The 14457-nt window shown below is 43.2% G+C and overlaps 1 protein-coding gene across 5 annotated transcripts in view; it reads right to left on the bottom strand.

Moving 5' to 3' along the window:
• The window catches only part of GOLIM4 (golgi integral membrane protein 4), an 83590-nt gene extending 73176 nt beyond the window's left edge, over window positions 1-10414 (bottom strand). For 4 of the 5 annotated variants that reach the window (XM_019959878.2, XM_019959883.2, XM_019959887.2 and 1 more), the window contains exon 1: window positions 10077-10414. In XM_019959878.2, coding sequence (XP_019815437.2) covers window positions 10077-10263 — 187 coding nt within the window. In that variant the 5' untranslated portion in view covers window positions 10264-10414. Of the gene's footprint in view, window positions 1-9444; window positions 10006-10076 lie in introns of those variants that run through there. The other variant, XM_070792196.1, reaches the window with a different exon arrangement.
• Between the last annotated feature and the right edge of the window lie 4043 nt (window positions 10415-14457).

Raw genomic sequence — 14457 nt, 5'->3', positions numbered from 1 at the left:
ATTCTGTGCGACCCCATAGACGGCAGCCCACCAGGCTCCGCTGTCCCTGGGATTCTCCAGGCAAGAATAGTGGAGTGGGTTGCCATTTCCTTCTCCAATGCAGGAAAGTGAAAAGTGAAAGTGAAGTCGCTCAGTCGTGTCTGACTCTTAGCGACCCCATGGACTGCAGCCCACCAGGCTCCTCCATCCATGGAATTTTCCAGGCAAGAGTACTGGAGTGGGGTGCCATTGCCTTCTTAGTAACGCTAAAATCAAGAAATCGTTTCCAACCAAAGATCATTTCTAGGGAACTGTCTGAAAAAAAGTGTGAAGTGAGGTCGAGGTTGTAGCTTCTGAAATCCTTTTGGTAAGCCCTGGGAAATGTGGCATGTCAGAATATTATTCAATCAGGCTATAAGACCTCCTACAACTTTTAAGGGTGTGACTCACAGGTCCTCTTAGGTGCGAGTTTCCTTAATCAAGCTCACCTAACACACGTTCTCTCAACAGGGTTTTGCTAAGTTAAAGGGCACTGTCTCTCCCTTGTTTTTGCAGGAACCCAAGGTAGAGAAGGAATCATCTCTAAGATGGGTGTGCTTTTTGACTAACAAGAGTAAACCTCAATAAGCTTCATGGGAGACCCACAAAAGTTTTGAGAGGATTTTATCAGAACAAACACTGCCAGTTTTGACTGGAAGGAATGGAGAGGGTCCTAAATGAAAAAACACCATCAATCCCCAACTTTGTACAGGCAAGAAACACGCCGAGAAAACTCAGCTGTAAACACATACCACCCCTTCATGAATAGGAAGGATAACTCAATACTCCACAGGGTAGAATCAAGAACCATGAAGGATTATTCCCAGGCCTGAACCTAGTTGAAGAACATCTGCCTAACTGGATTTCAGAATGGACATGGGCCAGCAACTCCTACATACCTTGTACTTTGTGCTTTTTTTGAATAAGAAGATGTAGGTATCTTATGCCTGCTCCACTGTTGTGTGTTGCTTGAGCTGAGGTTTAGTTTCACAGATCCATCAATGAAGAGGAACTAAACTTGAGAAGTTATATTTGAGGAACTATTTCCAAGGAGTCGTACCCACACCCAGATAAGATGACTTCTGGATTTTGAGCTGACACTTACCTATAAGGAGGATTTTTTTTTTTTCATTTTCTAATAAAAGTGATGTTCGACATCAGTACCATTTAACATGTTTTTCAGAAAAAAAAAAATCTCTATAAAGGATATAAAATCCTTTTTAAAATTTCCTCTAAATATTTGTTATGAGGTTGAGAGGTCAATGACATAGGAAGTATAGATTTATAATACTAAATCTCACTAACGTAAAGCTTAATAAACTGTTCTACACTAATCAAACTAAATAACCAATTTATCAACTTCCCATTTTTAATCTATATTTAGAATATTTTATAGTATCATAGCTATTGTCTCAGAGAAGGCAATGGCAACCCACTCCAGTACTCTTGCCTGGAGAATCCCATGGACAGAGGAGCCTGGTGGGCTGCAGTCCATGGGGTCGCTAGGAGTCAGACACGACTGAGCAACTTCACTTTCACTTTTCACTTTCATGCATTGGAGAAGGAAATGGCAACCCGCTCCAGTGTTCTTGCCTGGAGAATCCCAGGGACACGGGAGCCTGGTGGGCTGCTGTCTATGGGCTCGCACAGAGTTGGACACGACTGAAGTGAATTAGTAGCAGCAGCAGCAGCAACTATTGTCTAGAGCATATAAGCAATGTCAAAGTTCTCTTACATAGCTTGAGTTGTAGATTTTTTGTTTTTTTAAACATTCCACTTAAAAAAGAGGCTTTAAATGAGATGTGAAATAGGAAATGAAATGTTTGACTCTCCTAAAATGATAATATATTTTTCTTAAATTCACTTATTCTCAAAGGAAAGGAAATGGTGTCATTCAAATGTTCTAAATGCCTCATCCTTCAGAGTGACAGCACATCTTTCTATTCATTACCTATCATATTATGACATTTTATATATGAAAAATAGCTAAACCAATATTTTTTAAAATGTCACACTATTATAACAAGCAATTTATTTCATGCCTGCATCCCTCCAGGCTATGAGTCTATTTAGTGAGGCTTATTAGCGTAGGGCAATGGCTGGCATGTCCTCTGGAAAAGCACCCATAAGCCAATAAAAACAAAGAACACAAGTGTGCCATTCAGAACTACAGAGCATTGTTTAAAAATAGCAACACCCATTTCAGCTCAAACTGCAATGAGGGTGCTGCTGGTCTCCAGGGGCTGCAGGGTGCAGCCCTGGAGGAATGCTATGTGGCTCTGGAAGTCAGTGTATGTGGACTCTGGGCTCAGCCTGAGACACATACTTAGTGACTCTTCCTCTTCCAAACTGTTTTCTTAACTGTAAAATTCAGTGTCGGTATCACAAAGTGATTTGATCTATTCCTAAATATTATTTAGGAATAATTATTATTTAGGAAATAATTATCATTATTTCATGCATGCAAAACCTGTACAGGTACTATGAGATGCCAAATGTTCACTTTTTCCCCTATAATAAACTTCTATAAGGGAAACTTTACATTACTACCTTGTAAATGAAAAATCTGACTTACATGGCATCAATGGGCAGTAATTGTAAAATTTAAATGCAATAAAACAAGAAAACGATTATTAAAGTCTAGCTATTAGGCTGTTTGGTTGCCTGAAGTCTGCTCTCTTTAAGAAAAACAAATGAGCAGCTATATCAACGAGAGCTTCTAGAATCAAACTGAGAGTTGCTCCTTGATTTGTCAAGAAAATACTGAAAGGGAATTCAAAAAAACAGCCATTTCTCATGTGATTCTATGTTATTTCAAGCAGCATGTGCAGACCACCTAAAATCAACTCAAGAATCAACTAAAATCACGCTCTGTAACTGCACCAAATGCCCTATACTCTGGAGATGCTGTATCAAATAATCAGACTTGTTACTTCTGATTCTAAATTTTATCTTAAATCCTCACACGACCCACCTAACCCACTTTCTCCAAACCATTAATATCACCATGAGACACTAAAGTAATTTTGAGGGCAATGTAGTACTGTGGAAAGAACCCAGGCTACAAAGTCACATTAGGGTTCCAAATTCAGATTCATTAGATTCGACCTTGATGCTGGAAAGTTAATTAACCCTCTGAGCCTCAGATTGCTCCTTCACACCACAGTGCTTGGTTCAGTGCTAGTGAGAAAATGCAAGTATCATGTTTAGCACAGCCCCTGAATGTGGGAGAAAGAAATGGTACGTACTTCACATAATTTAATTTTTTGGGGGAAATTTCCAAATTTCTGTCAAAATAAATTCGCTTTAATGGCTTGAAAGACAAAATACAGTTGGCCATTTTTATTTTAAAGTACAGTTATATTATGCATAACTTTCACTTCCAAACAAAGCTACAAAACCCACAAACCACTGACTGGCAAGAGTAGCAAAAACATTTTGTCCTCAGTGATAAAATAAGAACACTGAGTTGTCAAAATGAAAAACAGCAACACTTAGTTGCTACCATGTACAGCATTCTCAGGTCCTTTCTTACCAAAAAAGGGTCAAAACGGTACAAAAGACAGAGTGAGAGCGTCTTAAATCAAATAAAAGTTTCAGCCAAGTTGAGCATATGGCTCCAAAAAGAGCCATTAGACCACAGCTAATAACTGTTACCTTCCAGATGTAATACGGTGGGCAAATGAAATGAAAAGCAGCCAATGCTAATACTATAACAGCAAGTCCTGGTTTCCTAGTAAATGTCATAGTAACACACGCTGGGATTCATGCCAGTCACATTCAATGTATTATTTCTAGTCCATGCAAGTGTGCAAAATAGACATTGCTAACCTCAGGGCACTATGAAGAAACCAAAGTTCACCTGTGTGAACAGAGGTTACCTGTGTGCTCAAGATCACTCCATTGGTAAACACCGGAGTTGTATTCAAACAATATCTGATGCCAAACCCACACCCCCTTCACTATTCCCTATTCTTTTCTTTTTAGGACATGGAGGTGTGGGCAGGAATCTTCTCCAATGTTCTGAAATGTCATCAACTGATGTTAGTCCCCTTCCCTCTCTTTCTCTCTTCCATCTTCTGGTTCCTCTCAAATCCTCTCTGCACTTTGGTACTCTCAGCTTCAGTCTTCATTCTCAAACTCCCAATTCACCCATTCCTTAAGTCTCTAAAACCTAGTCTTATGTCCACACTCTTGGTGAGGCAAAAGGAATTTTAAAAGCTCAAGGTAAGGTTTCCAATCTATGTGGATGTAGTCAACTGTACAACATACTTGAGACTTAAAAGGCTCACTCACCCCTTATACATGGAATCTAAAAAGAAACGATACAAATGAACTTACTTATAAAATAGAAAGAGACTCACAGACAGAGAACAAACTTACTGCTGCCAGTGGTGCATGGGGTTGTGGGGGGAAGGAATGGTGGGGAAGAGATAGTTAGGGAGTTTCCAAAGGTCGTGTACACAGTGCTGTATTTAAAATGGATAATCAACAAGGACCTACGGTATAGCACATGGAACTCTGCTCGATGTTACCTGGAAGCCTGGACAGGAGGGGAATTTAAGGGAGAGTGATACATGCGTATGTGTGGCTGAGGCCCTTTGCTGTTCACCTGAAGCTGTCAAAACATTGTTAATCAGATGCTTCGCTGCTGTTGTTCACTCAGTCATGTCTGACTTTGCCACCCCACGGACTGCAGCACACTAGGCATTAGCTTTACCCCAATACAAAATAAAAAGTTACAGCAAAACAAAGGCTCACAGATAATGGGCGATTCTCTTCCCTAGTCAACCAATATTGGCGAGTTCCATTACAGGGATGACCAAGGCAGGTATAAGGTGCAGAACCAAACATATCCGTACATGTCACATATATTCAACAGAAGTCTTAATTGAGTCATATTTTCCAAAGTTTTATCTTTTATTCAGGGAATGAATTTTAAGGCAGGATTTTATATACAAATAAAACTGACTGAACTTAAAAAGTTGTCATTTCTATTCCATTTTTTAAATAGAACAGAATTAAACAAAAACAGCCTGATAAATTTCACCTTTTAACTGCAAGATGTATGTACTTCAGTGAAAATGTCCATTTAATAGACAATATCTGTTTGCTGTTTAGTCGTCAAGTTGTGTCTCTTTTGCGACCCCATAGACTATAGCCCACAAGACTGCTCTGTCCATGGGATTTCCCAGGCAAGAATACTGGAGTGGGTTGCCATTTCCTACTCCAGGGGATCTTCCTGACTGAGGGATGGAACCCACGTCTCCTGCATCTCCTGCACTGGCAGGCAGATTCTTTAACAGTGTGCTGCCACCTGGGAAGGTGAATCCAAGATCACCAGCTGATTAAAAAAAGAAAAATATAGCAAGACATCAAATCCAAGCACTCTGACTCCTCAGCCCACATCCACTACATTTCACTGCCCACCTTATATAAGCATATTCATCAGCAGAGAGCCAATACCACATAGGTATAGACCTACTATTTATTGAGCACCTATCATGCCAAGCACCTGGCACTGGAGATGAAAGAACAACAGAAAGAAGAACCAACACACACAAAAAATCTGGCCCTTAGCTGAAGGACACTTTTTTATTCTTTAAAGCAGATTCAGGGGAGGTAAAAAAAAAGTAGCCAGAAACAGTACGCTTTCATGCTCAGGTAAATGGGTCATCCCGTGTCTCAGGGGAACACCATGCAAAGGGCAACTAACTTAAATAACCATGTCAGCCTTAAGCACCAAACCTGTTTATTTTAAATAACTGTCACACATTGATCTGAATAGAAGACAACATATGAACCTTTTCTTGATGGTTTCTGGTCATCACTGGGAAGACCAAGAGCACTGCAATAATGTAATACAGTGTTTTAAGAACTAGCGACTGTTTGACCCTACTTAAAAAAATTTTTTTTTTACATAGTTCATCCCTCTCCCCGGAGAAGGCAATGGCATCCCACTCCGGTACTCTTGCCTGGAAAATCCCATGGATGGAGGAGCCTGGTGGGCTGCAGTCCATGGGGTCGCTAAGAGTCGGACACGACTGAGAGACTTCCCTTTCACTTTTCACTTTCCTGCATTGGAGAAGGAAATGGCAACCCACTCCAGTGTTCTTGCCTGGAGAATCCCAGGGACGGGGCAGCCTGGTGGACTGCCGTCTCTGGGGTCGCAGAGAGTCGGACATGACTGAAGCGACTTAGCAGCAACACATCCCTCTCCCAGATCTTATTGCACAAGGTTACTCCTATCTCTGGCTATCACTCCCTCTCCTAATCTGACATAATATACAGTTAATTAGTAACCAGACTTGAATTCTAACTTTAAATTATCAGGGAGGGTCCCTTCTCCAGAGTAAAGTACTTGGGTTTACGCCAGTCTACCTATTTTCTTTGATGTGCATTTAGGTACAAAAAAGGAGCTAATTATAAAAACAAATTCTGTGAATTTCAAAATTTTACCCATGGCAACCGTGGGAAGAAAAAGAGGTTAAATCTCTTGAACAGAAAGAAACCATAATGATAACAAAAACTAATCGTGAATGAACAGTACCTACTATGTGCTAGGTATGTGCTAGAAGCTTCATTTGCTGTTGTTTAGTTGCTAAGTCGTGTCTGACTCTTTTGTAACTCTATGGACTGTAGCCCCCCAGGCTCCTTGGTCCATGGGATTTCCCAGGCAAGGATACTGGAGTGGGTTGCCTTTTCTGCCTCTGAGGGATCTTTGTGACCCAGGGATCTGTGTTGGCAGATGGATTCTTTACCACTGAGCCACCAGGGAAGCCCAGAAGCTTCATAGGTATTAATTATTTTATCCTTATAGTATTTTATGAAATAGGCCATTCTAATCTCCATTATATAAATAAGAAAAATGAGGCCCAAGATCACACAAAAATTTGCAGGGCTAGAATTTGAATCACATGCTTGGGTTAAAAGAAAAAAAAAGTCAAATGTCTTTTCAGCCAAGCCAGTGAAGTCAATGTGTGAATCAGCTCAGTCTCAAGACTACAGAGCTGTGGTTCTCAACCTTGGCTGCGCACTGCAATCACCTGGGGAGACTGCCAGTAGGTTTCCACCCCCACAGATTGTGACTTAATAGGCCTGGGAGCTGCCCAGGTGATTCTAATGGGCAGTCAAAGCTCAGATACGCCTTATAGACAGAAAATGGTGGGTGGCCGGAAAAGTTTTTTTTTCTTAATTTTTAAGTTACCTAAACACTGAGCTAATCAAAGGTTGTTACTACTGCCTCTGCCACCAGAGGTAACCTCTGCTCTTCTCCTCAATATAATTAAGGAATATTATGGGTGGAAGACAGAGAGGCTAGGCTGGCAGACACAGACATTTGTTTTTAGTGGAGGGGGCATTGCTAAGTCTTGAACTTTCACCACATCACCCCCACCATTTCCTACTTATGAGACTGTTTGACTCCAAAATGCACTGGGAGTTAGACTTAACCTACTTTTAGAATAATGTCTAGTGTACAACCCATTATTAAACTGAAGATGACCCAAATATGTTCATTTAACAAATGACACCTTCAGATTACATGGCCAAACTAAAAGTTTTTCAACCAGCATTTTTTTTTTTTTTTTTGCCACTCATAATTAACTGATTTTAATCCAAACCAGGTCAAGAGATCTCACATAGCTAAACAAGTCTAATGTCCTAAAAACAAATCTATGCTGGTCATACATAGCACTGCCAAGTAAAATGTCATCTGTCATTGGAAAAGGGAAGAAAAGCTGCCTGCCATCAAAAAATCTTCATTAAATGGCCTGCAGATGTGAAATTAAAAATAAAATGCCACAGAATAGAAGTGTGAAAAAAGAAAAACTATAGAAGAAGAAACTGTAATCTGAGTGGGAAATAATTCTTCACACACAATCATATTGAATTGCTGCAGCACCACAATTCAAAAGGAAATAGCAAAAGGGTAAATTAAGAAATGGACTGTAAGGTCACTCATTCAAACTGGCTACAACATTTTTTTTTTCATCTCCTGCAGCAAAGCAACTGCTATGCACTATAATGGTCTTGGATACCAAGTACTACCCCTCTTCCCCACAAATAAAAGGAGAAAAGACACTGAGCCTGATCTTCTAAATAGAATACTGCAAATAAAGGCTACGACTCAGATATTGGGACCTCCTCAGTCAATGAGTTCCACTGCTGGGAATTAAGGCAAATGTGGTGCTTGGGTTAAATATTTCACTCTTGTTACTTGGGCTTTTTCAAAAAAGCAGACAGGGAAATGAAATCTAAGAAAGCAAACAAAAGTGCTTGGAACTAGTTTTCTTACCACAGTTAATTTTTGTTTGTTGAGTGAATAAATAAATACATTGACCCTCCCTCAGGGTCAGACACTGTGCAGTGCTGAGGGTGTTTTGGTGAACTATGGACAGCACCTGCTCTCGAGTCTCCTGAACTAAAAGAACAAGGCACCAACCTTCCACCATCCACCATCCACCCTTCCTATCACAAGTGTGAGAACGCAGTCCTGCCACTGTACTCCTAAATGGCAAATACTTCCCTAGGTCTAGCTGCACTGAACTTCACCAGGAAAGCACTAGTGTCTTCTAAGTAAATAAATAAATATCCTTACTGTGCAAACCAACAGTAATTCATGGGTAAATTTCAACACATTTTACAGAAAAAAACTTTTTAACCTAAGGCTGAATCAAAACAGATTTTCCTTTTGAAACAAACTCAGCTCACATATTTTCATTGCCTGTGGTGACACAGCTTCAGTAAGCTAAAAATACTTCCTTTACTTCTAAACTGGGAAAAACAAATAAGACCAAGAATCAGCTGTGGATCATTTTCTTCTTTTTTTTTTTAAACTAGAGAGAACATTCAAAATAGCTAAGTCCTGAAAAGACATCTGTTTTATATTTGTATAAATACACAGTGACAGAAACCAGCCATGCAGCTTGTATCTTCCTAGTGATGTGAAATAAGCTCTATTTGCATTATCAGCAAAGACTGTCAACATTTCACTACTCACAGCCCTTTACTATTATTACTTGTTCTGGTTAGGGAGAGGGCTGCATGAGTGTTGAAAACCAACCAAGAGTACAAGAAAAAGCTTTCAAAAAATATGTACAGGATGACGCTGCTCTTAACAAGGCCACCTGGTTCTGAATTTGCAGTCGCGCATCTTTTATGTGCCTGAAATTTACATTAAATAGGATTCTAAAATAGAAGTATAGGAGCTTAAGTCATTCTGCAGGTCTTGCTCACATTGTGCTTGCTGTGTATTTGGCGAAGTGAAAAACCAGGTTTCTCCTCTTGAGCTTCTCAAGGCTAACTGTAACACACACACACACAGACGCACACACACCTACACCCAACCACCCCCCTTCTGGGATAAACTAAAAGTTAATTAGGAAAACAATTCAACCTTTTTAAAAATTTGTTCCAAAAACATACCTGCAGGATGTTGAACAGTAGTGTGGACTTTCCCCAACACATTGAACATCTCTAAAGTCACACTACCGAGTTAGCAGAAATAAGATACTAGCAAGTGTAGGCTACATTCAACTAGGGCATTAGTTCGGACCACTGGGTCAGGCTTAATTTCCTTGGGGGAAAAACAGCAGAGTTTGAGAAGTCTCGGCCAAACTGCCCACTTCTTAGGCTACTGACAAAGTCAGCTGAAAAGCAAATACCTAGAAACCAGAAAACCAAGCTCCTCCGGGTGCGCTGCAGAGCGGAGGCAGGGATCCTGGTCTGTCTGCCTAGATGGCTGCTGGGACTTTTGACAAATGACAAGTGCTGGGGTAAGAGACTCAGCGTGCACCCGCCCATCTCATCGCCCAGTGGGACATGGGTTGTGCTGCCAATTTCAAATGTAAGCGCCGGAGGAAGCCGGACGGTGAAGAGGTGTCATCTCCTCCGACACTCCGGGATCCGGGGGCCCCGAGGGGCTGCCTCTGCTGTCCCTGAAGGTCAGAGGTGGCAGCGCCCGCAGGGCCAACGGCTCGCCAAAGCCACTTTTCCAGCCAGGGCGGGAGGCGCGGGGCAAACTTGGCCACTGGCCGCGCGCATCCCGTTAACCGTACCTTGTAACTGGGCGGAAAGGGACTCCTGGTGCTGCTGGTACTTGAGCGCCACCGCCTCGGCTTTCCGCAGCTGCGTCTGCAGCTCGTAGTAGAGCATCGCGCCATAGAGAAAGCCAAACACCACGGTTAGCAGCAGCAGCGTCTGGAAGATCCGCTTCTGCTTTCGGGAGCACATCCCGTTTCCCATAGTCCCGCCTGGGCCCCGCGCCGCGGCCGTCCGCGCCGCCGCCGTGCCTTCCTCCCCTCGGCCCAAGCAAGCGCCTCAACAGCAGCCGCCGAAGGAGGTGGCCGAACGCAGCATGAGGAGGAGACGCGAGACACAAAAGCCGGGCCGGAGGGGAAGTGGCGCCCGCTCAGCCCCCGCGCGCCGCGGGGCGCGCAGCCATCGACGCCGCCGAGGCGGCCGCCGCCGCCGCCAAACTTTTGCGAGGCTGAGTCTCCGCGAGTGCCCGGGCCCGGGAGGGGGCCCTCCGCATACTTTCCGGCGGTCTGTCCTCGCGCCGGTCCCCAGACGCCGCCTGCCTCTCTCCCTCCTGCCCACTTTTTGGCCCGGCTGCCCCCGGCGGCGCTCGGAGTCCCGCCCCGGCCGCTCCCCGCCCCCTCGCGGTGGCTCCCACTGCGCGACTGTGGCCACCAAAAGGAGGGGGTGCGGCCCCAACAAAGGGAGCAGGACTCCAGGCAGCCTCTCGGCGTGCGGCTCGCGGGGGTGAGTAGCTGGGTGGGCGACCGGCTATCCCGGCCGAGTTTGGGGGGGTACCGCGGGCCGGTGTCACTGACTGGACTGCCGAACCTCGGCGGCCGCCGCCTCCCACCCAACTTACGTGTCACCCACGGCCCCGCTATTTTGGCCAACGGGATTCCGGGAGGAAGTCCCACTCGGGCTCCCCGCTCATTGGGCCGGTCAGAGCCGCCGTTCCCTCCCTTCGGGGAGGCAGTACCGGGCTCGATTGGACGCCCGCTTTGTCCGTCCGACCCCTGGGCCGCGCCCTCCCTCGAGCTCCTGGTCGGGCGAAGGGCTCCTTGGGCAGCCTGGCCGCCTGGCGCCGGGTTACGCCCACGTGGAGTGCGGGTGATGGGTAGAGGCCGTGGAGCCAGCCGCAGGGAGGTTGGGGTGCGCGAGAGGCGAGTCCCGGCTGGCGTCTGGGAGAGAGACGGTGTGTGTGTGTGCGCGCGCGTGGAAGGGTATCTGTGATCCTGCACTTGGAAAGCACGTGGGGAGAGGAATACAGTGTATGAAGTGGGAGAGAGTGGATGGGAACAACCGTGTACTCTCCACAGAGCACCTTTCCTTCTTTCCCTGTCCGGTGGGCAGATGCGGCAGGCACACGTAGCTAAATGACCACAGTTTTCTTGTAAACCAGAGATGCCTTGCCTGCTGAGTCTTGCCCCATCTTGTGTCCTAGCGCATCCCCACAGGTGGCAGGGCACTAGTCCGGAGACTCGAGCATGCTACGGTGATAGCTCAACTGCCCACGTGGGTTGGGGAAGTCATCTTGTCTTTGGCAGAGGGAAAGAAATGATCTCATGTTTTTCTCCTGGCTGCAAACAGAATAATTTAAAAACAAATCTTAGAGGCTGAAATGAGTATGCATTCATTTTGTCATATGTATTGGTTTTATTGGTGGCAAAAAATACATCAGTTACATTGCTAAGTTGCATTTTAAAGGCCAATAAGATTCCCTATGTAAAAAACAAGTAAAACAAACATAATAACTACAAACCTCTTCAGAGAAAATCCATAGCACATTTATTCTAAGTTCTTGAAGGGAAAAAAATTGAGTTTATGCATAACTGATAATTTTGCTTTTGCTCTTGACCTAAATTCTAAAAAAGTAAATTATTTCTCAGAAGCCTTAGTAATGTAATTTATGACATACTGCATAATTTTTGAGATACTTTAACCAGATTTTAGTCACCACTGTCAATAATAGCCAGTGAGTGCTCAAACAGAGTAGATCTGTTTAGCCACAACTACTGCTTAAGGACAGCCCCTGTGCAGAAATTTTTTTAGGTGGGCTCTGATATTAAAAGCCATAAAATAAACCGAATTTACAATCTAGCTAGTCTGTGAGCTTCCCTGGTGGCTCAGATGGTAAATAATCTGCCTGCAATGCAGGAGAACCAGCTTTGATCCCTGGGTCAGAAAGATCCCCTGCAGGAGGGCATGGCAACCCACTCCAGGACTTTTGCCTGGAGAATCCCATAGACAGAGGAGCCTGGTGGGCTACAGTCCATAGGGTCTCACAGAGTCAGACACCACTGAAGCGACTAAGCAGCAGCAGCCTGTGATGTTAATACTAGGGTGAAAACTCAGTGTGCCTGACTTGTGCTTTTCCCTAATAAATGATAACTTACATTATTTTTAAAATGCTTTTATTTACAAATATACTATCTTATCACCGCCAGGTTAAATATTTGCTTCACATATTGGTAAATAAAGCAAAGCTTATCAAAGTATTGTGATAGGTCTAGAACCTTCTAGAAAACTAGGAGCACAAGAGGATCATAATCCAGGTCAGAACCCTGTCCTTTCCATCTCTTTCTCCTATAGAAGCCATGTTCTCATTGTTTTGAAACAAGTTATATTAACAGATTTTATCTGGTCCATTAGAGTAAGAACCTAATTTAAAGAGAAAAAGATCCAAAGTTTCAGTGTTTTGTCCTGTCATGCAAATATTAGGTAGGCTTACTTGTTTTTGAATCTACCATGTTTAAATCTACAGTGTTTAAATTTCGTTCTTTCAATGTGACTCGTGAGACTGAAAACTGAGACTGGATAATTCCTGCGACCTTGTCAGAATTCCTCATAACTAAAAACTCCGTACCATTGTCAGTGTGCAATTTGTTAAACAAACTTTTCCTCCAAAAAAACTACCTAAACTGCTCTGGAACAAATTAAGTTTTATAGCAACAATCCTGGCCCATACATGAATAGATAATTATCCTGGCCACAAAAGAAAAAGAAACTGTATAGAGAGTTGGAAAATTATTGCTCATATATTACACAGTATGCAATATTTGGTTGTTTTTCAAAATCTTTGGAAAATTCCTCTGCTTCCAGAATATATGATTACCCATTTTAAACCTCTGATTTCTTCCCCAAGTCTTATTTCTGACTGCAAAGGTATTCTTTGCCTAAAGCTGCTGGCTGACTCTACAGAATATAATAAATGTAGGTCATAAAACACAACTCAATATTTTAGTCATAAAATTTGAAAGAGAACAAAAATTATTACCTGAACTTATCCATTATTTCAAATTCAAGAAGGGTATGTAGAAGTACATAAAATCACTAATGGCAGTGTCTTTATAGTATTACTTTTCCAAGGTGAAGTGTGCTGCTAGTTTCTTGAAAATATCAGTGTAGAGCTTTTCAAAGGCCAGTATTGGGGAAGCTATTCAAGGCCTATAAATTGAATTTACATAACTCTGCCTTTAGGTAGAGCTATTCATATTGGTCTTGCTAGGTCTATTGGAGGAGGAAATGGCAACCCACTCTAGTGTTCTTGCCTGGAGAATCCCAGGGACGTCGGGGCCTGTTGGGCTGCCGTCTATGGGGTCGCACAGAGTCGGACACGACTGAAGCGACTTAGCAGCAGCAGCAGGTCTGTTGTAAGTTCTACTTTGTTTTTGTTTCTTTCAATTCAGTTCAGTCTGTCAGTGTGCGACCCCATGAACCACAGCACGCCAGGCCTCCCTGTCCATCACCAACACCAACTCCCAAAGTTCACCCAAACTCATGTCCATCGAGTCAGTGATTCCAGCCAGCCATCTCATCCTCTGTCATCCCCTTCTCCTCCTGCCCCCAATCCTTCCCAGAATCAGGGTCTTTTCCAATGAGTCAACTCTTTGCATGAAGTAGCCAAAGTATTGGAGTCTCAGCTTCAACATCAGTCCTTTCAATGAACACCCAGGACTGATCTCCTTTGGGATGGACTGATTGGATCTCCTTGCAGTCCAAGGGACTCTCAGGCGTCTTCTCCAACACCACAGTTCAAAAGCATCAATTCTTCAGCACTCATCCTTCTTCACAGTCTAACTCTCACATCCATAGATAACCACTGGAAAAACCATAGCCTTGACTAGATGGACCTTTGCTGACAAAGTAATGTCTCTGCTTTTTAATATGCTATCTAGGTTGGTCATAACTTTCCTTCCAAAGAGTAAGCATCTTTTAATTTCATGGCTGCAATCAACATCTGCAGTGATTTTTGAGCCCCCAAAAATAGTCTGACACTGTTTCCCCATCTATTTGCCATGAAGTGATGGGACCAGATGCCATGATCTTAGTTTTCATTTAAAAATAGTATTATATAATTCTATTTTTATATGCCATATATTTAATATGAATAATTTCAAATTGTAAATCTAGAGGGATTCC

This window comes from Bos indicus, chromosome 1 (assembly GCF_029378745.1).
Source record: "Bos indicus isolate NIAB-ARS_2022 breed Sahiwal x Tharparkar chromosome 1, NIAB-ARS_B.indTharparkar_mat_pri_1.0, whole genome shotgun sequence".
Classification (NCBI taxonomy): Eukaryota; Metazoa; Chordata; class Mammalia; order Artiodactyla; family Bovidae; genus Bos; species Bos indicus.
This window is presented reverse-complemented; position numbering and strand designations above follow the sequence as displayed.